Source organism: Vitis riparia, chromosome 4 (assembly GCF_004353265.1).
Source record: "Vitis riparia cultivar Riparia Gloire de Montpellier isolate 1030 chromosome 4, EGFV_Vit.rip_1.0, whole genome shotgun sequence".
In the NCBI taxonomy this organism is placed as follows: Eukaryota; Viridiplantae; Streptophyta; class Magnoliopsida; order Vitales; family Vitaceae; genus Vitis; species Vitis riparia.
This window is the reverse complement of record NC_048434.1, coordinates 24,078,926-24,101,502: the sequence shown is the minus strand read 5'-3', so window position 1 is coordinate 24,101,502 and position 22,577 is coordinate 24,078,926. Positions and strand designations below refer to the sequence as shown.

At 33.1% G+C, this 22,577-nt stretch overlaps 2 protein-coding genes across 5 annotated transcripts in view; one reads left to right on the top strand and one right to left on the bottom strand.

Annotated features, from left to right (window-relative positions):
• LOC117912627 (DNA polymerase delta catalytic subunit) overlaps positions 1 to 6,771 on the top strand; it is a 77,288-nt gene extending 70,517 nt beyond the window's left edge. Inside the window, exon 31 of one of the 2 annotated variants that reach the window (XM_034827304.1) lies at positions 6,564 to 6,771. The gene's annotated coding sequence lies outside the window, so the exon portion shown is untranslated. Of the gene's footprint in view, positions 1 to 6,445 lie in introns of both variants that reach the window. The other variant, XM_034827301.1, reaches the window with a different exon arrangement.
• Positions 6,772 to 7,706: 935 nt separating this feature from the next.
• Positions 7,707 to 22,577, bottom strand: part of LOC117912897 (E3 ubiquitin-protein ligase RGLG3) — a 29,702-nt gene continuing 14,831 nt past the window's right edge. Inside the window, exons 1-12 of one of the 3 annotated variants that reach the window (XM_034827688.1) lie at positions 17,551 to 17,654; positions 15,074 to 15,150; positions 13,928 to 14,012; positions 13,691 to 13,831; positions 13,493 to 13,606; positions 10,167 to 10,264; positions 9,970 to 10,049; positions 9,786 to 9,891; positions 8,546 to 8,673; positions 8,312 to 8,444; positions 8,156 to 8,212; positions 7,707 to 8,005 (exon numbers count right to left, since the gene is read on the bottom strand). In XM_034827688.1, the coding sequence (XP_034683579.1) occupies positions 7,922 to 8,005; positions 8,156 to 8,212; positions 8,312 to 8,444; positions 8,546 to 8,673; positions 9,786 to 9,891; positions 9,970 to 10,049; positions 10,167 to 10,264; positions 13,493 to 13,606; positions 13,691 to 13,831; positions 13,928 to 14,012; positions 15,074 to 15,142 (1,095 nt within the window). In that variant the 5' untranslated portion in view covers positions 15,143 to 15,150; positions 17,551 to 17,654 and the 3' untranslated portion in view covers positions 7,707 to 7,921. Of the gene's footprint in view, positions 8,006 to 8,155; positions 8,213 to 8,311; positions 8,445 to 8,545; positions 8,674 to 9,785; positions 9,892 to 9,969; positions 10,050 to 10,166; positions 10,265 to 13,492; positions 13,607 to 13,690; positions 13,832 to 13,927; positions 14,013 to 15,073; positions 15,261 to 17,550; positions 17,655 to 22,577 lie in introns of those variants that run through there. The other 2 variants (XM_034827687.1, XM_034827686.1) reach the window with 2 other exon arrangements.

Below are 22,577 nucleotides of genomic sequence, written 5' to 3'. Positions count from 1 at the left end.
AGAAATATGCCCAAACACTAGCAATAAACTCTTGAGAGTCTGCAGTTCTTCCTCACAAGTGTTAGAAAAGAAAATGGTATCATTTGCAAATTGCAAATGGGACACCCTTATTCTGTTCCTACCCACCCTGAAACCCTCAAACGAATTTCTTTCCTCTGCTCTTAATAACATCCTACTCAGTACATCTGCGATTAAAGTAAACAAAAAATGGGATAAAGGATCGCCTTGTCTTAAACCTCTAGATGCCTTAACCCACCCTTTAGCGTTTCCATTCACTAAGACTACAAAAGAAACCGTGGACAAACAACCTCTCATCCATTTCCTCCATCTAGGACTAAACCTCTTCTTCTCTGGCACATGATCCAAAAAATCTCAACTCACGTGATTGTAAGCCTTTTCAAAGTCAATTTTGAAGACAACTCCTTCCTCTCCTGATCGTCTTTTCTCATCCACTATCTCATTGGCTATAAGAACTGCATCCAATATTTGTCTCCCTTGAACAAAAGCACCTTGAGTAGAATGGATAGTTTCGTGTAATACCCCTTTTAGATGCCCTGATAGCACTTTGGCTATTATCTTGTAGAGACTAGTGATCAAGCTATAGGTCTAAAGTCTGAGATTTTCTTTGTCATGCTTTTTTTGGGCAACAGAACTATGAAGGAGGCATTAGTACTTTGTCATGCTTTTTTCAAAGGAGACATTTTAAGAGCATTGTAGATCTACAACTATAATTTTTATTTTTTTTATCAAAAAAAAAAAAAAAAATGTATTAATTGTGAAAAACAATGCATGAGAAGGATGAGAGATTCTCCCCACAAAATACAAGAAACTTACCAAAGTATGATTAAACTCCTCCACTATATAAGGAGAACTCTGCAGAAAGGTTTAGTCCACTTAAGGATATACATAGATGACATCTCCTCCAAACCGGGCTCGACTCCTCTCATTGTTATCCAACCTTTTTGATTTATAAATCAAATGCTAACAAAGTTGAATAACATTGAGTGGAACGCCTTTTAAGGCTTTGGTACAAAAGGTCAACAAGTAGGAATAGAAGTGAAGTAGATTTGACAAATTTATGATTCTCCATTTTTCCCCATAGACAAAAAGGCTTTTTTCCAACGGTCCAATTTCCTCAATATTCTATCAACTAATAGATCCCAAAATCTGCTCGCCTTTGGATTCCCTCCTAATGGAGGACCCAAGTAAGATAAAGGTCATTATAGGACCTTACAATCAAGCATTGAGACCAACTTGGACTCCATATCTTGACTTTTATAGATACTAGAGAGGGTACTCTTCTCTAAATTGATTTTTAGGCCTTGATATTTGCCTAAAAACCATTAGGATTGGCTCAAGGTTTTATAGATTTTCCATTGAGGCTTTAGAGAAAAAATATGGTGTCACCTACAAATTGTAAAAGAGATACTCTTGTCCTATTGCTGCCTACTATGAAGCCCTCCGATAAACCATTTTCCTATGCTCTAATCATCATCTTACTTAAGACGTCAGTTACAATGATGAAAATAAAAAACAAGGAAAGAGGATCTTCTTGTCTTAAACCTCTGGTTGCCTTAACCCAACCTTTGACATTTCCATTCACATGATCATAGGCCTTTTCAAAATCTATTTTGAAGACTACACCTTCCTCCTTTAAACGCCTTTTCTCTTCCACCATTTCATTGGCAATCAAAATAACATCCAAAATTTATCTCTGCTCAACAAAGGCTCCCTGGGATATGTGGATGGTTTCATGGGGAACTCTACATAAGTGCCTTAATAAAACCTTAGGTATAATCTTATACAAACTTGTAACTAGGATAATAGATTTAGAATATGAGATTTTGTTGGTTTGATTCTTTTTTTGGCACTAGCAATGAATGTGGCATTGCTCTTTGATTTATTGTCCCATTATTGTGGAACTCCAAGAACACCATCATAAGGTCCTCTTTGATCATGTACCAACATTCGTGATACATTGCAATGGTGAAATCATCAAGCCTAAGGGCCTTTTTCTTGTTCAACTGAAATATGGTGAAGTGTACCTCCTCTTCTAAAAATGGTTGGTCTAGCTATGCAACACTTCCTAGATATAAAAGACTAATCCAATCTTTCTATCCTACAAGAATTGCATGATGGTTGGGAGTATAGCTTATTAAAAAAATGCACTATCTCCTTTGAAATATTTTCAATGTTGCCTGGAGTTACCCCCTCTTCAAACACCAAGGATTTTATGACCTTCCTATTTTGCCTACCATTGGCTATCCTATGGAAGTATTTAGAATTACAATCTCCTTTTATCTATCTAACCTAAGAATTTTGCCTTTAATGAACCTCTTCCTTTAATAGTAGCTCCTTAAGTTCCCCTTTCCTTAAAATTCTCAATGTTGAAAGTTTAGGAATCAAATTCCCTTCCTACTCATTGATATCAACCCTGACAATGCCTGAAAGAATGTTCTTTTTCACCTTTAAATCTCCAAAAGACACCTTGTTCCAATTTTTCCATTTAGATTTAACAAAATGTAGCTTCTTCATGAACATTCCCAATCACCAACTTGACACTCCCACCACCAATAACTAAATCTTCTCTTGAAATGGAGCAACCACATGTTCTCAAACCAAAATGGAGCCAAACTTCACTTAAATGGTTTGGTATCTAGAGAGATTGGGCAATGGTTAGAGGTCAACCTAGGAAGCATTTCTTGGAGGCTTTAAGGGACACTTTGACCTCACTTGTTTAAGTGCAAAAATTTATCCAACCTCTTGCAAATGGGAACTTCTTGCATGTTTGACCAAGTGAAAGATGCATTTCTAAGAGGGGGGTTGACTAACTCACTTTCTCTTATGAACTCATAAAAAATCCTCATGGTAGGGGTTAACCTAGAGCCACCTAATTCTTTGAGATTCTTTTCATGACATTGAAGTCCCCTTCTGCACACCATTTTCAGGAAAAGTAGACCAAAAAGGTCCTGAAGCTTAACAAAAAATCCTTCCTCATGTTAGAATTATTAGGACCATAAACTAATGTGAGCCAAAAGATTCCCTTTTATCCAAACTTAGCTTAATTGTTACCAAAAAAGGCCTAAATACCATCTTTGAATAGTTGAACTCGTTTGAATCCCATATTATCACAACCCCTCTTGATGTCCCACAGGTCGAAAGAATATCCCATTTCTTATTTCTAAATTTCCACACATTGCCCACAAACCTCTTATCAGAAGTCTTCCTCTTTGTTTCTTGAAACATCACAATGTTTGGGGTTTCAAGACTAAGAAAATCCTTCACAATCATTTTCTTTCTTGAACCCAACCCCCTAATATTCTAATCAATGATCTTCATATGAGCACTTAAAAGCTCGACAACTATTGGAACAAACCGAAGATCCCTAAAATCTCAAGGTAAAGGTTTGTACTTCCTCCTATCAAAAATGTTGTCCAGTGATAGTACACTATTGCCCACTGGTATGACATCCTCACCACCTTTGACTAGCCTGATGTTCACAATTTCCAAAATCGACTTTACACTAGCCATTTTACTAAGTGTGAACCCTTTATGCTAAATCCTTCCAACGAGGTGGAGGTAGGTTCTAGAGGTTGACAATTGACTATGAAAGATACTAAGGTCGCTAAGTGGTGACTTGTGGAAAGAAATGCCTTTTAGCTTTGGCTATTTATATATCTAAGGGACTCCACGCCTTGAAAAATGGGATCACCAACATTAAGTACAAATGCTGAGACAAATTCATTCACTGGAATTACAACTAGGGAATCTAGACTAGACATAAAGGTTCTATTAAAATAGACTGAGACCGATCAAGGTGAGAAGTGGAAGCAAGGGGAAGAGGATGTGAATCAGAAGCTTGATCTAAGAATTGACCCTCATAGGTGGTTTCAAGGTTGGAAGGAAATACTTGAATAGGCAAACCACAGTGAGGAATCCCTTCTCCTTCTTCAATCCCTCTAGTGCCTGCACAGGTAATTTCTGAAATGGGACATTGTTAGGCTTGGTTAAACACAATCAATCCTTGACCCTTTATAGGACTTGCTTCATCTGATGGACCCATCAAACTCTTCTCTATGGGCCTTTCTACCTCCACTACAGTAATACTCTTTAGAATAAGATGCACGTTGAAGTCCACGTCCACCTAATAGACTTGTCCTCCCTTAAATCCCTTTGGAACTTTGACTTGTGATTTCTCTTTGTGAATGAGCCTTTGTAAGGTGGAGGCAAACTACTCATGCAAAACCTCACATTGCCTGGGATTGCCCTTCGAGTGGGCATGTCTTGTGAACCTGCAGTGGGTTGGTTCTCCACAACGGAGACAAATGTTCCTTGGACTTTTGGAAGAAAGGAATCTGATGGGCCACTCTTTAAAAGCACCAAATGCTAGCTTAGATCACCAACTTGGCTCAATAAAAGGTTTGGGCTCCTTTCTTATAATCGAGTTGGTCTTCCTCTTGTTGAGACAAAGGACCTCGATCCTTCACTCTTTGGGCTCCCTCCACGTGGGGTCTTAAGTTCTTAACAAAAGAAAGAGGTATGGGTCTATCAGTTGAGAGAGCTTTAGGACTCGGTGGGCTTTCTGCTACTTCTAAGCCTCTTTTCTCCTCAACATGGCCTTTCTTCCTCTTCAGTGCTTTGTTTGCTTTGGGTTTGAATTTGAAAATGAGAAAAAAAGAGAAAATGGAGTACGATTGTTTTCCATCTTCTCTCTGGTTTTGCCAAGTGTCCCCCTACCCTGATTTTGCCCATAAACAAAACCCCTACCATTGAGTTAAACTCACCTCTATTACAAGTTTGCTCAGCCCTCTCATGGCTTCTTTTTTCTTCTGCATCAGAGACAGACTGTGATCGTGAATCTCCAAGCACCGTCTTTCACCTCCAGAAGCATTGGCAGCACCATGCATGGGTGCATATGTACTCTCATTTTTTACTTTTGGTAAATCAACGAGCTTCAACATGTGACGATCTACCTCCATCACCTTTCCCTCCCTAGGGCCTCATTTTGTTTTGTAAATGGTTTTCGTTCCATGGGTTGAAAGGAAGGCCTCTTAGTTCAATCCATTTCCGCCTACCCCCCTTCACTACAAACCTTCCTTGCTTTTGAAGCCACAATGCTCTTTTAGCGGAGTCCACAAAGAACAACCTTTAACATGTCAAAAAATGGAGTTATAAACACCATTCCCCTCATACCCAACTTTCTAGCAATAACCTTTCTTGCACCGACCCAATCTAGACCTCCTACCCCACTTTCACAAATCACAACTCTAGCCCACTTCCCAACTGGGGATAATATGTTTTTTTTTGAACTCTTCAACAACTATTGCATAGGAGCGGTTACTCTATAAAAACCATCACCCATAGGTTCCTCTGTATTCACCTCCTTTGTTTGTCTTACCACAATAGCATCAAAAGGGGACTTTGATGTTGGGGATATCTTCTTCCTTAGGGTTTCCCATCTCTACTTTTATGACCCTTAGGAATAACCATTGCTGTGGTTATTTGATTTGTAACAAACTTGATATTTTGATGAGTCTTCCATTGTTTAAAATAGATCTTCAATAGATCTGTCCTTGTTTTTCCCCTGTACTTCTGAATGAAACCTAGAGAACCGTCCAACTCCAATGCCTTCTTTAATTGCTCCATCAAGTGATCTCATCTCTTTCGAAGGCCTTTGAGAAAACAACGCCTTGATACCTTTCCATGATAGAAATCCATTTTCCCTGTTGGAAGCCTTCAAACTTAACCCCAAAGATCATTTCTTCAAAAAACTTCACCAACATCGCCATGGGAGTAGTTATAGAAAGGATTTTTTTTAATCTAGTGCAACCAATATGATTGGTTGTTACCTACAACTATAATTTTGATTATACAAAAGAAGCTATGATCTTGTTTGAAAACAGTTTTATATTCTTAAGAATTAAAAAATAGTTTGATTAAACAAAAGAAGCTATAACCCTATTTGATAATTATTTTTTAAAACGGTTTTTATTCTTCAGAACTAAAAAATAGAAAAATGTGTTAATTAGAAAATATAAAATAATTTTTTGTTCTTAAAAACATAAAATATGGTGTTTTCAAATAATATCTTTTAGTTGTTTTTTATTATTCATTTGTTTGTTTTAAAAAAATAATTATATAAATATGTAGAATGATTAAAAATAAAGCAGCATATATAATATTTATTTTTAAAAACATATTAAATGCATTTCAAGTTCTCAAACAAACTTTTGTTATACAAAACATTTAAGAACAATGTTAAAAAACAATTCTTAAAAACTGCTTTTTTTAAAACACTTTGCAAACAGAGCCTACAATATCAATACCTGCATTTTTGCTCCGTTTAAAGAGAAAGGACAACTTCAAACCTTTCTCATTTTGTTGTTGAATTGAGTTTGAATCTCACATTGTTTGGCATGACTTTGTGGCTTATCTATGTGTACAGGGTCACTCATTTTCATCACAAGTTTGGAAAGAGAAAATAGATGGTGCACGAGCTTGCTAGAAATGATTGTTTTGACTTGTGAGAGAAAGGTCTTTTGATGTCTGTGCAACATTTGCAGGTTTTGGTGGCCCAGTTACTTGACGTATCGGTGTAGAACATGTTGCATGTTTGGCATGTTTGAGATGAAGGCCTTCAAACTAACTGATTTGTAAAGGAGTTGGACACTACAGGATACAGGGTTTGCCTGAATTTTCTTATCCTGTTATGGGCGACGATTGGAGGTATAAATTTATTTTTAAGTGATACAAAAATTTTGCCAGGAATCACTTCTATGCTCTGGCTTCTATCAAGATTGATTTACACAGCTTTTCCTCATAATACCGTCCAACATGCCCTTTTATAAGTCCTAATTTCCATAATCAATTTAACAAAAAGGAAAAAACTTATTTTGACAGTGGAAAACTAAAATTGTGCCCTTGAGTTCAAGTGTTTCAAAAATAACAACAAAATCAAAATTAAAGGAAATTTAAATGATTTAATAATTTTAATTGATTTATGATTTAATTTGGAGGTAGGGAGTGTTGGTATAATGTTGATTTTAATTTAAATTATACTTAATTTAACGATTTAAAATTTATTGTTTAATTCTTAATTTAAGTATTAAGATTTGATAAAATTTATTTTAAATCATCAAATTTATATGTTTATCTTTAAATTATAATTAAAACAAAGAAGGTTAAATAACAATGATGGGATGGTAAAAGAGATGGTAGAGGTAATTAGAATAAATAAAGATAAAAATATAAAAAAAGATATGAATTTAAAAATAAGTTAATTATTTTTATTTATTATTTAAAATTATTTATAACTTAAAATCATATCTTTAATTATTTTATTAATAATTTAAATTAAGTTATTAAATTAATTTATCATATACCTACTTAGTGACTAACTGGCTAAACCTTTAACCACCAAATGGCTATTGATTGAAATTGACCAGAAATGAGACAAAAAGAAGTTTATGTGAGAATTAGCACTGGATTTCTTCCCTTGTCTAGGATTACCATATGGGCTTTTCGTGCAGGGAAATTAATTTTCTAAGGTGAAGCATTCCTCCCCTCCCCCCCTCCAACAAAAAAAAAAAAAAAAAAAAAACTTTCTGTTAACATGTATCCTTTATTATTATTATTATTATTATTATTATTATTATTAATGTTATTATTGTCTTTTTCAGCTATTAGTCGGGGATTTTTAATGTTACATACACATGAAAAAGTTTGTTTTCTGCCATTAAAAGTATATAAAATAACAACTTTACAAACAAAGCTTACTGACAAATACACTTTTTATCACAAGGTTGGTCATTTTGCAGGCACAAATATTCCGAGCCCCCTTGTGCTATTTTTATTCTTACCACCGCAACTTACACACAAAGCGATATGTGCATGACGTTGTGGCACTGATTCTGCTGCTCTTTTATGAGTACAGCTTGAGACGAGTGTTTATGGGCTCCCGGCACAATGGGCACAGTGATATCGACTCACCACACTCCTTGCAAGTCTTAAAACAAATAACACCAAACCAAATCCATAACACACAGTCAGTACGTTGTTGAAGATATTTACTCAATTCATTCATCCTTTCTATAAGCACTATCTATATATACGACACTCCTAGTTTCTGATCCAAAATCTGATGATAATAACTTACCAAATGACCGCATCCAAAAGCCATATTCTTCGGATTTGTCAAGCATATGGGGCAGACCTTGAACATACACACAATCACAATGGATAGATTTTGTGAAAACAAAAGTAAATGTTGATTTGGAAAGGAATTTGCAGTGGGATATAATTAAAAACTTACCTGGTCCTCTGGGGCTGTTTTCTCCACGGATGGGGTGGTGGCCATCATGTGCTGCAATGCCTCCCTATCATGATCCAACACTTCTTTTGGAGGTGGAAGCAGCCTTGTACGTGGACCACCCACTAAATTATTACTGCATTAAGAAGAAAGAGACTTGGGTTTAGTACCCACCTGCTCAGTTGGAATCAACATTAGCCACAAACTACATCTTCCCCCCTCCCCCCACTCTCTTACTCGATTGGCTGCAGCCTCAGGGTGGCTCTGTACTGAAATGGGATTTCCATTAGGGCCGAAAGTGCAAAGGCTGTTTCCTTCTTTGATGCTTCCATGTTCTCAGACATGATCTTTGAGAAGTTGACAAACTGCAGGGGAAAAAACAAACTAGTTAACCATTAAGGATAATTCAAATATGGGAACCACGGCATGTTTTTAGAATTGAGCATTTGCATAGAGTAGAGAAGACCTTTCTGGCTGCAGTTCCTCACTACTCATCTATGATACATGGGTTTGGGTACAAGTGTTGGTGCCGCTCTGTGGCTAATTGTTAGATCCTTTGCACACCAAAATCTTAAGATTCGAGGATTCGATTGAGAAAAATCTCAACTATAGATGTGGATACTTAGATATGGTATTAATTTAAAATAAATTAAAATTAAATATTTTTTTTCTATTTTAATGAGGTGTTAAGCTTATTTTACCTTGACATTATTGTGCTAATTGTACACTAAGAATCTATTTATTGCATGTCTTTTATTTTAATAGGATAAATATTATACCATTAAACTTTGATTAGTTTAAAAGTTTAATTTAAAAAAAAAAAAAATTTAACTTTTATTATTAGAAATTCATTTAAAAATCTTTATTTTTATCATAATTTATTTTATATAATTATTTAGTAAAATTTTAACAAAAAAATTAAGAAAGAAACAAATAAAAACAAACGTATGAAGCAATATAAAATTAATTTAAAAAAATTAAAGAAAGTGACAATATAGATAAATAGTAGATGCAGTATATACATTGATTTCATATCATGTTAACACAGATATTTTTGGCTGACATTTCTAATACATGTGAACAAAAGTCAAATTATGTCCAGATTAGTACTGTCTAAACTAATATCTAACATTTCTCCCAGACCTCAACCCCAACCCCCACTGAGGCCTCACAACCTACAACCTTCACACTGCCAAAAGTTAAATACAGCATCAGATTAATCTGATGTTCAAATTCATAAAGAGATAAAAGGGGACAGGTTGTTGAGAGCATATAAAAGGGAAATTCAAAGGCACGATGGAGATGAAACTGATCATTGTCAACTTTGTCATTCTTTTGGGTGAAACCTCATCGTAGATGTCAGTCATAAAAATGTCTTAGGGTTGATCAAATTTGTTAACTGACCCAGTTATAAGGAACCTGACAAATTATGAACTTAAAATGACACACAAAACACAAATCTAAACATGGTCAGTACCTGGAAGTTGTCAAATGAGCGTTGAGGAATGTTATCATCAAATAATTTCATTGCATCCCACGGTCCATCTCCCACACCGACCAAAATAATCGAGAGAGGATATCGGCTGTTTATCAAAATGCCACCAATTAGGACAGCAACAACATAAATACAGCTCCAGGTTAATAAATGGTATTTGCTTTACCTAGCCGCAACTATAGAATTTACAGTTGCTTGTTCTTGTGGACTAAACCTTCCAGATGATCCATCAAGACTTCCGGAAACCTGTGGTGAATACAGAAACATTTCAAATCAAAAGGAAAGAATGGGAAATTAAGAGGTTGATTGAAACCCATTGTAAATAATAGAAGAAAGTCCTGGAATTCAGCATGTTCCATGAACCTGCCCATCTGCAATAATGACAAGAACATGATATTGCCTGTTGCTTCCCTCCACAATGTCAATAGCTGCATCGATTATCGGGGCAAAGGAAGTTGGACCTGGATGTTAAGCGTGCATGGGTACAAGGGTAAGAAAACTCATCATGATTGTATCTATGAATCCTAATGACATCCCAATGTGAGATTCACATGAGTAGACAGGAAAACAAATATGAGCACCAATGAAGGGCTTGTGGCATGCTGCAAGCACTTGAATGCTCAAATCAGATGTTTTACATATTTTTATTTATGAGAACTTATTAACTATGAATTTTTATGATAAGCCTTTTTCCAATTGATTAATCAATTGAGGCCTTCAACAAAAAAGAGCAGTCTAATTATCTAAACAGATCCAAAGTTTTGCAAATCCAAACATCCCACCTCCAAGTGCTTCTCTTTCCCAGAGGCACCCAAGAAATTGTTTTCTGCAGACAAGTCTTCCAACAAACCCAGAATATTTGTGTCTACATTGAATCCTAAGCCAGTTGGCTTGAGAAAGCACATGGACTATTGCCATTTCAATCTGTAGACATGCTCCCAATTCCCATTTGGCCTTGATTCCCCAGTGAAACACTCACTGAAATTAGAACTACCAAAGGGAGGAAGCTCCCATACTGCCAAAACCCAAGTGTTAGACCCACTGCTTCTGCATACCTCTTTCATACCTAAGCTGAATCAAAGCTAACATGAACATCACTAAACTCTAAGGAAACTACCTCTAAAAGAGAAGTAGATGTATGGCGTCTGACAAAGATTCTGGGGGGTTCAATTTGTCTTCGAAGATGCTGACAGTCCTCTACAACCAAATAACCCACACAATATCATGCGTGATTTCATGATATAATATTCCACCTCTTGAACTACTCTGAAACCTCTGAAAGTAAAGTGTATTAGATCGATAATACCTACAATGGGAACCCAGACAGAATTGCTAACTGGAAGAAGTTTGTTCCATAAACCCAGGTGACAAGGCAATGAAATAAGAGAAAATCCACCACATATCTGAACTTCGAGCCTATAACGCATACTAAAGATAGAGAGCTAAATAGAGCCCCTAATCTGCGACATATTATTAGTGTTTACCCTTTTATTACAAATCACTAACCAAGAAAAGGATCTGACTTTGAAAGGACCTTTGTTTCCAGATGAAGTCAGCCTAAGGAAAGGCAGCAGGACAATCACTATCAGGAAGGGCATGAAAATCACAATTTAGAGGACAGGCCTTAGGGAACCAAAGGCTAGACCATCTTGTCTAGAAAAGATGAAGACGTATAAACAAGGTTCCAGGAGAGGTAAAGGGAGGAGAGGTCATAAATGTCTTGATATGATTAGTTATATAGAAAGTTAAAATTCCTCAAAAAGGAGGTGTGGCTCTGTATGAGAATATTGGAAACAGAAGTATCCCTAGCCCTTAAAATGAGAGAGATTTTTCGATACAGAATGTTGAGGGGTTGATTCCTCTAGCATTCTAGGATTGGATTTTGGGTCCATCACCAATTCTAAAACAAATAAACTAAAAGAAATTTGGATAAACCTAGGACATAGATTTTCAGGTGCAGGGGTGTCACCACCTAACCTCTATATTGGCATCCCATTTATCAGCAAACATCCCTTAGATGCTGTTAGAAACAATACATCACAAAAAGTGATGCTCCTAAAGGAAATCTCCAAAGCCAATTATCTCAGATAAAGCTTTACTCCTTAAAAGCAACCCCCCTAATCTCTAATCCTCCTTCAATATTCAACTTGCAAATTTGATACCAAATTAAGAGGTGGCTCTCTCTTTATATCCCTTACTCGTATATAGAAAAAAAGAGGTTTGCAAGTTGAGTCAATGACTTTAGGCCTGCTGATCTATTGTCCAACCTTTATGAGATCATCACCAAGGTCCTGTCAAACAGATTCTGAAAGTTCTATGGGAGAATATATCCTCATTCCTGAATGCTTCATGGAAAAAGAAAGAATCATGCATCTCAAGGGTGTGCTATAGATTATGTGGCTGACCTGGCGGAATCTGATCTATGAATCAGACATGTCAAAGAATCTTTGAATTTGTATCAAAGTGTATCATTTTCAACTTTGAAGATATATATGACATGTACTTATTTTATTTCAGAACCAAAGGAACACTGAAATGATCTAGTACCAATAGAAAACCAAAATGGGATTCATAATATTGGCATGAATATGTGATGCCATCCTTAAGAAATTAGGAAAAAAGTGCATAATAGATGTAAGCTAATTTCTGTATATCATAAAAACAGTATTCTGCTGCCAACATAAAGATGTCTACCTTGGTCTGTTTCCTTTTAGATCTGTAACCTGATAGAAAATTTTATAGCCCCTGTCAGTTCAAATCCAAATAGCACAAGGATCAATACCATATTCAAGTTTCGGCTTGTGCTTTTGATGAGTAATTCTGACAGGAGAACCACTTGGTATAATTGCATTGTACCTCAAAAGAATTTGGGTAGTGAAATTGCAGTCTAAATTCCATCGCCAATTCAACTAATATTATTGATGAAGTGTCCTTCAAATGGTGTGATCGAGGGTCAGGAGAAGAAATAAGAAAACAACTGAAAGACTGAAATAAAAGCCTGCTCCAAAGCTAAAAAATGTGCATGTGTAAACAATCTTCTGAAAGGTGAAATTATATTCACCAGAATTGCCAAATTTCATTATAAAAAGATAAATTCTTAGAGAAGCAATTTAGAGAAGTGAAGCATTTAAAATAAAGTTTTGTTTTTTTGTCTGCAATAATTCATTAACCTGGTGGAAGTTTGCTTTGCCTCTCATGTTAATCCTTTCTACTTCATTTCAAGATAAAGTTGGTGATAGAAAAAATTCAAGATAACAATAACAGATATACAAGATGAGAGAGGCTTGAAGAAATGTGTATTTAAAAAGAAAAAAAGAAAGAAAGAAATCACTGCCGTAGCTACCATTGAATCTAGTCAAATGCTTGTAACCATAAAATTCTATTATCAACAAAACCACTAATCACCAATAAACTGAAATGTTCTGGACAAAATCTGAAAAGGAATGTAGAAGCACCGAAAGGGAGAATTTGCATGAATGAGGATAGAATTGTTTACTAATCTAGGAAAAACAGAGCACTTGTTATTTTTCCTTGGAGAGAACCATGAAACAGTAGCCAAGAATGTTTTCAGACAAAGTAAGAAAGAAATAAATGAAAACAAAATAAAAAATAGTAATTATGTGAACTCAATTTGAATTGATAAACAAACTGCATAGAACAAGGAAAAGTAAAAAGAAGTTGCAAAAAACCTGACAACTTCAAGTACGGAACAATCTCTTTATATCGTGCCAGAACCTCCTCGAAACCACGACAATATCGGTGATCAGGGTAAAAGCTGAAAACATACTTATCGTGTGTTGATGCTACAGAAAGGAAACTCATCAGATAACTATTCCAAGTAAAAACTAAAAATTTCTACTAAAAACTAGTTATAAACAGATACTAACCATCACCAAATCCGAAGCAAGGTATTAAGTTGTCTTCATCAAAAGGAGACAGAGTTCGGCCAATTATAGAGATTGCTTGTTCATATGGGTTAGGTGTGTTACCAATTGCATGAAGGCTTTTCCTATGGAATGAATGCCTGCCTAGAATCATTGAAATATAATTTTTTTTCCCTTCTGCTAGTTAGAAATTTTAGAGGTTAAAAAAAGAATATATAATTCATTTTCAAATAGAACTACCTGTCCACTCATTGCTTTTTGTGAAGTCGATACCAAGAATTAAGTTTGATGATTCAAGGCCAGATTCTCTCAATGCATCAGTAACCTGGAAACATGCATATTATATTGCTTGATTTTCATCAAAAAACAAAATTGCCTCAAGAAGCATACACTAAAAATATGTTCAAGAAAATTGTGTACTGAAGAGGCTATTAGATATGCACTCACAATAACCATAGCAAAGAAAGAGAGGCAACACAAATACAAATCAATTTTAAAGATTTTCTGTGGTTCTTATGACAACATTGTCCTTTTAATTGATTACACATCTTAGTTTCATATCCTCTACTGTAATAGCGTTTGATATAAATGCAATTTATAATATTCTCACCATCTTATTGTTAAATAGTCCATGCATAACTTTAAAATACTAAAATGTAGTATAGTTAAGACGGAGTGTTTCCCTATGATTTAGTGCACTCTTAGGTTCCTGATGGCAACAGTCCGGCACAAGGCATGTGAATGGCACCATGCCTCCATATGTAGCCTAAAGCATGAGGACAGACATGCTAAAGCAGGGAGACAAGGCAATAAAAGGCTGTGTTTCAGTCTACATTTGGTAGGGTTGGTTGGCTAGAATTTGGTTGCTTTTCAGTTCAAATCTCATGTCAGACTGGCTCTCCATTGATATTCTAAAAAAAAGGTCTGGTTTGGATTTGATGTCAAAACCATGCAACATGCTCAACCCAAAGTTATGCATCCCATTGACCATCAAAGTAACTAAAGGTTGTGTGTTAAATATGCTCAAGAGGCTTTAATTTGATCCTAAAGCTTCATCTATGATTGGATTCAGTTTTCTATGAGAATGTTGCATGAAGTTGATATCCACATTGTACATGAACTTACACATTCATATGGGAAAAACAACCTCAATAAAAATCTCATGATTTGAAATTTCATGTTTCACATGCTTGGACATCTTCAAAAAAGAACCAGTCATCTTAGTTACAGTGTGGTTCCATTGCATGAACCCTCACGGTGTTAAACTTCTCAACAGGCATTTTATAAAAGAAACAGTTTCACTAACAAGGTATCAAGGAGCAAGAGTATCAATAATTCCAAATTCCATACAACTCCAACTAACAAATAGAAGGTCAATGAAGAAACCTGATCCAAAGAGTTGAAATTATCGGCTATGTAAGGCAATTGCCGCCTATGTCGATAGTCAGGATCCATTTAAGTTCCTGCATAAGAAGGGGTTTGATGCAGAAAATCATGATGAGGATCATCAAATGCTGATTCTGAATTCCCCATACCAGAAGTTATATTGAACCTATATCACAAAAGATGGATTCTATATAGAATGTGAGAATTGGAAGAGATTATTCTAAATAATACATATATGTATATATACACACACAAGCTAAATCATGTTACAAATATAATTTTCAATAAAGTTACAACTATTAAAAAACAATAAAATATGCAGTCTGAAAAATGTTTTGTATCCTATGTAAAACTTCCAGTGGTGACCCATAACTTCGCTTACTTTCTATATCAATGCATGCTTCTCATTTGAATTGAAGTTTCCCATACTTTTCCCCCATGTAAAAGAAAATTTTGGATTCACAGATGAGAATTCGTGTTCCTCAAAATTAATGCATGCAAAAGATCTTGACAATACCAGAGTTTATATGGGGTCAATACTTCTATGGATTGCTGATCCTGGTGCGAACCTATGTCAAAATGCATAAACCGTGAAGCAAAGAGACAATATTTCAATTTCTCAACTTGATATAGGAGATGGCTGGTGAAATGATACAGAAAAGTATCCCCATTAGGCCTGATGAAGGAAGCCCAACAACAAAGGCATAATATAGATTACTGAAAGAATCCTTCTAGCTCCTTAAGATATCTTCTTGTTTGTATTTATCACAAATCATAAGTTGTCTGGTTCCACAAAATGTTTATTGCAAAGTAGGTCACTTTCAACCGTGCCTTTTGTCAGGCAGTCATAGTTCAACTTCTTCAACACTCCTCACCTTTTGCCTTTTCAGCATGCTAAAGTTAATTCAAGTGAAAGGAAATATCGCTGTTATAATGTAGGATAGTTTGCTATGCATGAAACACACATTTCGTCTAGAAGTACCAAGAATGGTTGGTAAATTGTTGGGTACAGGATCTAGCTCAGAAGCATTGTCTAAATATCAGACAATCTTCATGATTTCTTTGGTTCTGAATCCAATTGCAGTAGAAAACTTACCGTCCTGATGCCACGCTTACGGAGCTTCTAACCTTTTAGGCCCAAAGCTGCATTTCCATTACTAACTTCGAAAATTCCCCATCAAAATCCAACATTCTTGAAGTAAGCAAGATAGAAGTCCATCTGTGGTAGAAGTTCTAATAGGATTTTTAACATTAATCCCACTTCTTCTATATATAATCTTGGATTACTTTCACCAGACTTTTCCTGCACCATTTTCCGAGATGTTTAATTTCTCCATGAGAAAATCTCCTTCTCGGTTTACCCCCAATTTTAGCTAGTCCTGCCACTACCTTTATCCATGGATTCTCTAACAGTCCTGGAGCTTATTCAAAATCCTAGACTTTCATTCGAAAACTATCCTATTTGTTTACTATTAAATCTCCCCAAAATGATATACATGCCCAAACTTTAACTGAATTTCAGAACTGGCAACCAAACAACCTACTTAATAAACTTAGGGTCAACAAAAACAGAGTTGCAAAGAGAGAAGACAAAAATATTTCCAAATTTATCTGCAGTAGAGATTTTGCATCCACATGCAGTCCACTACTTAAGCTAATCTAACCACACCTACATATTATCCTTTACGGTTTGCTGGTTCCCAAACACAATATTGGAATGGGGAAATAATTCTTTAATCTAAACAGTAGATATAAAAGAAAATTAATTACTTACAAAATTTGTGTTAAACAATTAGCACAGTCATCTCTCCATATACATACATACATAAATATGAAATTAGCATATCAATACTTAGCATAATTTTCACTACGTATAATATTAGCATACTACACATAATTATTTTCCACTAATGCATTCTCAATTTCCACATAACATAGCAATTCGATCACAATGCAAATCTGCAGAAAATAAAGGGTAAGCTAGTCCAGAAAAGAAAATAAATGTTCCTCTATCATTTTAATAGTCACAATCTGTTTGGCTGCTAAGAAAATATAAGAGAAGGAAAGAAATCAATTAATCTTAGACTTTTCATCATTTTGGACCTGAAAACACAAACCCCGTATTCAATTGAGCATATGAAACTATTTTGGCTTAGTTAATATAAATTATTCATTTCTTGGAAACCAAAACAACAAGAGGCCTGAAGCTTCATTTCTCTGCTACATCACCCATTTCTCAGTCCCAGCAACCGAGAGGAGATCCATAGAATTCAAGTTCTACTGTTTCTCCTCCAACCCACTGGAAAAACAACAATCACCGACCAAACCCATTTCTAAATTTCACAAATTAGAAAGGATAATTTACGCCATCAATCAAAACTAAGTCAATGATGAAAGAGAAACAAACACACACCCATGAATGCAAACGTTGATTAAAGAACAATTATGAGAATATGGATGAATATAGAGAGAATCACCAGCTCGAAATTGGATAGCAGAGAGGAGAAGAGATGATAGTCGATGAGATTCAAAGGCGATTCCACAGTTTGCGGCTTTTTGGTCAACATTTATTGGGAGATGGTCAGTGGAGTTGACGGCTTTTCAATGCGTACACACGTTGTATTGCTTTAGATAACTTGGAAAAGCACTTACGTCCAGCTGTTAACTTGCCCAATTATTCAACCTTTTTTGTTTTTTTGTTTCGTTTTTTATTTATTAAGGAAGACAATCTTATTATTTAACATTAACTTTATATTAAAGTTACTATACCACCAAATCCATGGAAATATGTATTTATACAATGATATTTTATGATGTGGATATTAAATTTGACCATTAATATAATTTCAAGATATAAAATAAAATATCATATTTAGATTGAATTAATGGGATTGAGGACTACAACTAAATGAGATCTTTAAATACAAAGATATGGATATTAAATTCGATTTTTAATATAAGTTCGATTAAATTTAAAGAGTTAAACCAAGATATAAAGTATAAAATTATATTTAGATTGAATTAATGGAATGAACTGACCACTAAATGAGATCTTTAAATAAAAAAATATGGATGTTAAATTCGACTTTTAATGTAAGTCCGATTAGATTTAGGTAATTAAAATAAGATATAAAATAAAAAATTATATTTAAATAGAATTAATGGGATTGATTGACCATTAAACGAGATCTTTAAATACAAATATATGGATATTAAATTTGACTTTTAATGTAAGTCCAATTAAATTTAGGTAGTTAAACCAAGATATAAAATTAAAACTTATATTTAGATTGAATTAATGGGATCAAGTGACGAGATTTTTAAATACAAAACTATGGATATTAAATTCAACTTTTAACCTAAGTACAATTAAATTTAGGTAGTTAAACCAATATATGAAATAAAAAATTATACTTAGATTGAATTAATGGGATCAAATTCGACTTTTAATATAAGTCCAATTAAATTTAGGTAGTTAAACCAAGATATAAAATAAAAAAAGTTATATTTAGATAAAATTAATACGATGAATTGACGGTTGAATCAGATCTTTAAATGCAAAGATATGGATATTAAATTTGATTTTTAATATCAGTCTAATTAAACTTAGGTAGTTGAACCAAGCTATCAAATATATATATATATATATATATATATTTAGATTGAATTAATGGGATCAATTGACAACTAAACTAGATCTTTAAATACAAAGATATGAATATTAAATTTCAATTTTTAATGTAAGTCTTATTAAATTTGGTAGTTAAACCAAGATATAAAATAAAAAAATTATATTTAAATTTAAATTAATAGGAGTCACGTACAATTAAATGAGATCTTTAAATATAAAGAAACAAGATATATATAGAGAGGTAACATGATTACTCATGATTTGTTGCCCTTCTTTAATGTAGGAAAATTTAACTTGCTCGTACATGTACGTTCTTTATACGGTAATGATTCTCTTATAGTTAAGCTTTTCTTTTCCTTCCCCTTTTTTTTAATCTAATTTAAGACTTAATATGATTTTATAGTTAGATTTAATTATTTTTATTATAACTCTATTTGAACAACTATAATGTTATAGTTTAATATTATAACCTAATTAATTAATGAATTAAAATAAGTTTTTACAACCATTGACTTAATAACAAAATTAATATCATGGAGAGAGGCATAGAGCTAACTCAAATAATTGTAATCACATGGGTGCCTCTTTATGATTGTACCTAAATTTTAGTATGAGCCCTTGTAAAATTGTATATGTACATGTTCATAGTATCATGGAATGCAAGGCAAGGATGTTGTGTAGGGATGACACTCTTGCGTAGGGATGACAACACGACAAGTTTGAGACATGTCACCCCCATCCCAACCCCATCCGTTTAATAGAAATAATTTCCATCATCCCCCCATTAAAAATATTAAATAGGGTGGGGCAGGGCGGGTATAAGAAATTCTCCTACTTGTCCCATCCCGCCTCATTTAACTTTTTTTTTTGTTTAAAAAATATTTTAAAGTTTTTAATTAGATTAAAATAAATATATTTTATAAATAATTAAAATATTATAATTTTTATACCTTATTTTATTTATGAGTATTTTATTATTATTATTGTTATTATTATTATCTATATATTAAAAATAGGAAATAAAAATTAAATTAAATTATTTTTTACAATTAATTTTATATATAATTGGGACAAGACAAGGTAATATCCAAATCCGCCTTAAACCCGTTTTGGGTTTTATAAAACATCTCAAACTTGTTTATTAAAATTTCAAACGCATCCTATTAGCGTCGGGGCAAGAAGCGTATCCAACAAAACCTGGCTCATTCTCATCACTAACATTGTGGTTGCATGTAAGCATTAAAATGTTAGTGGTCGGAGATATGACAAAATTTATAATATTAGATAATAATAGTAAATTTTGAAAATATATTTAATACTAAAATGATGATTTATTTAATTTAAATGCGTTTAAGGATATAAAAGAAATAATGATATATAAAGTATTTATAATTTTATTTACAAATTTACATTTTCTTTGTATTTAATTATTATAAAAAGACATAAAAAAAAAAACTCATTTCATTAACAAAATTATCAATGATGGTTTTTATATTTTAAATAATCTATTAAATAAAATATGAAAATAAGGTGATTAAAATTAATTTATCTACAAAAATTTTTTTTTAATCTTTTATTTATATATAGATAATATGCATATTTAATAATAATGACAAAGTTGCCAGGTGACAATGGTCATCGTATTGTATGATTGAATAAAAAAAAGCTCTCGATCCAATCTAATATCACTCTCCATTTTCGCTTTGGCATTCATGGGAACGCTTGAAATTTCAACGAATAGGAATGAGTTTCCTTGAAACAATGATTGCATGCATGATGCATGCAACTAAGTTGATCTTGTGTGCACACAGTAGAGATCTCTTGACTGTGTTATCCCAATGTGGGTGGGGATTCTTAAGGACCATTTTTGCTATTTTCCTCTTATATTTTCAATGTAAATAAACATCTTTGAAAATAATTTTTAAAAATAACTTTTGAAAATAGTTGTTAAAAATAAAATTCCATTTAAGAACTCATTCTTAGTATTTCGAAGAAAGACCTTATGAAAAACAATGAAATGTATTCTGACAATTATTATTATTATTATGTGTGTGTGTGTTTCATTAGTTTTGGGAAAAAGAAACGTAAAACTACTTTAAATCTATTTTTAAAAAAAATCATCTAATTTTAAAAATAAATTCTCAAAGAATTATTTTAGTAAAAATATTGTCAAATATATGTTTGAAGGTGAACATTTATTTTATATAATAAATGAGTTTTTTTATTTAAAAATAAATTCTAAAACTTCTAGTTTTAAATTAAAATTCTGATTTTAATTTAAATTTTTTATTTGAGACTAATTTTTTTATTTTCAAATAAAATTTTGATTTTTAAATAATATATAAATTATTATTTTTATTTTTTATAATGAATTTTAATTTTAATAATATATAAATTATATATTTATGACATCACCAATTTGACTGCGCTTTGATCGCTAGATCAACTAATGAACTATGAATCTATAACTTTTTTTATTTAATGACCGATTCAATTTTGAATACATTGATTAATATACAATATCTTAGTTTGAACAATTATTGTAACTACTTTTATACAAATTACATATAAATATGTTCATTAGAGCAAAATATTTCAATGAGAATTTTTAAATCCTTCAACATAAGAACAAATACTAGTGCAATGACCATAAAAAGAAACCATAATCTATAAAAGCCTTGTTCAACCTCCTAATGATTTAAATGATATCATGTTCATGATTTTCAGTATCACTTCCTTATATTAATGATTTCTCTTCTTTTGGTAAACCAATTTCCTTTGCAACCTGTAAATAAAGATAAAAGAGAATACAAAACTTTTAAATTTTACATATAACAACCAATAAGTATAATAGAAACAAAGAGGATTTAGGAATAGAAAATAATCAAATACTTTAGTTATATGTTAGTTGATCACATAATAGGAGGATTTGTAACTTAATGATTTGAAAAGTAATCTTGATGGGTTGATAGAACTACACTATTAAGTTATGAACACCAGTTCATTTGGAGTTTATATGCAATGAATAGTTGGTCATGAACTTGAGGTTTGTCTTGTTATAATTTGATAAGATACTAGAGTGCAATTGACTTTCTTAAGTGAAGTGTTCAATCAACTTCAAAATTGGATTTTGAGGGAGCTAGAATTTTCCTATATGTTTTAGTGGTCCTTACTCAAGTTCCTAGTTCATGGTTACACACGTTTTAAGGGTTTTTTTTGTAATTCATAAGTGTGCATACAAGCATTTTCTTAAAAACGTAAGGTTGTGTTAGATCTTATGAATGGTCTTTTTAGATTAGGCTAATTAATTAATTGGAACTCAGACTAATTAATTATTTATGAATCAAGTAGGCTAGATTAGGTGACCCAAACCCATTTTGGGCTTAAGTCACTTAAGTCCACAAGGAAACCTATATAAACCTATTTTAGTGGTCAAGACTTCAAGCTTTCTATTTAGTTTATGAGATTTTAGAGAGAGTAACCCTAAGCATTCTCAATGAGAAAAAGAGACAACGTATCCTCTTAGGTAATTCAAAGGACATATGATCAAGAAAACTATGGCTATAACAATTCCTTTAGTGGAATTTGACATATGATCTTTAGAGGTAAAGTGTGTTAAATGATTGCATAATAGGTAGATATGTAACATAAGAATTAGAGAGGTAATCTTAATATGTTGATAATATTACCTTGTTAAATTACGGACACTAGTTCATAGGGGGTCTGGATGTAGTGGATAGTAAGTTATAGACCTGAACTTCGCCTTATTATAATTTCATGGGATATTAGATTACAACTGATTTAGTGGAGTGTTGAATCAACTTGAGAATTAGATTATGAGGGAGCTAGTATTTTCTTATGGGTCCCAATGTC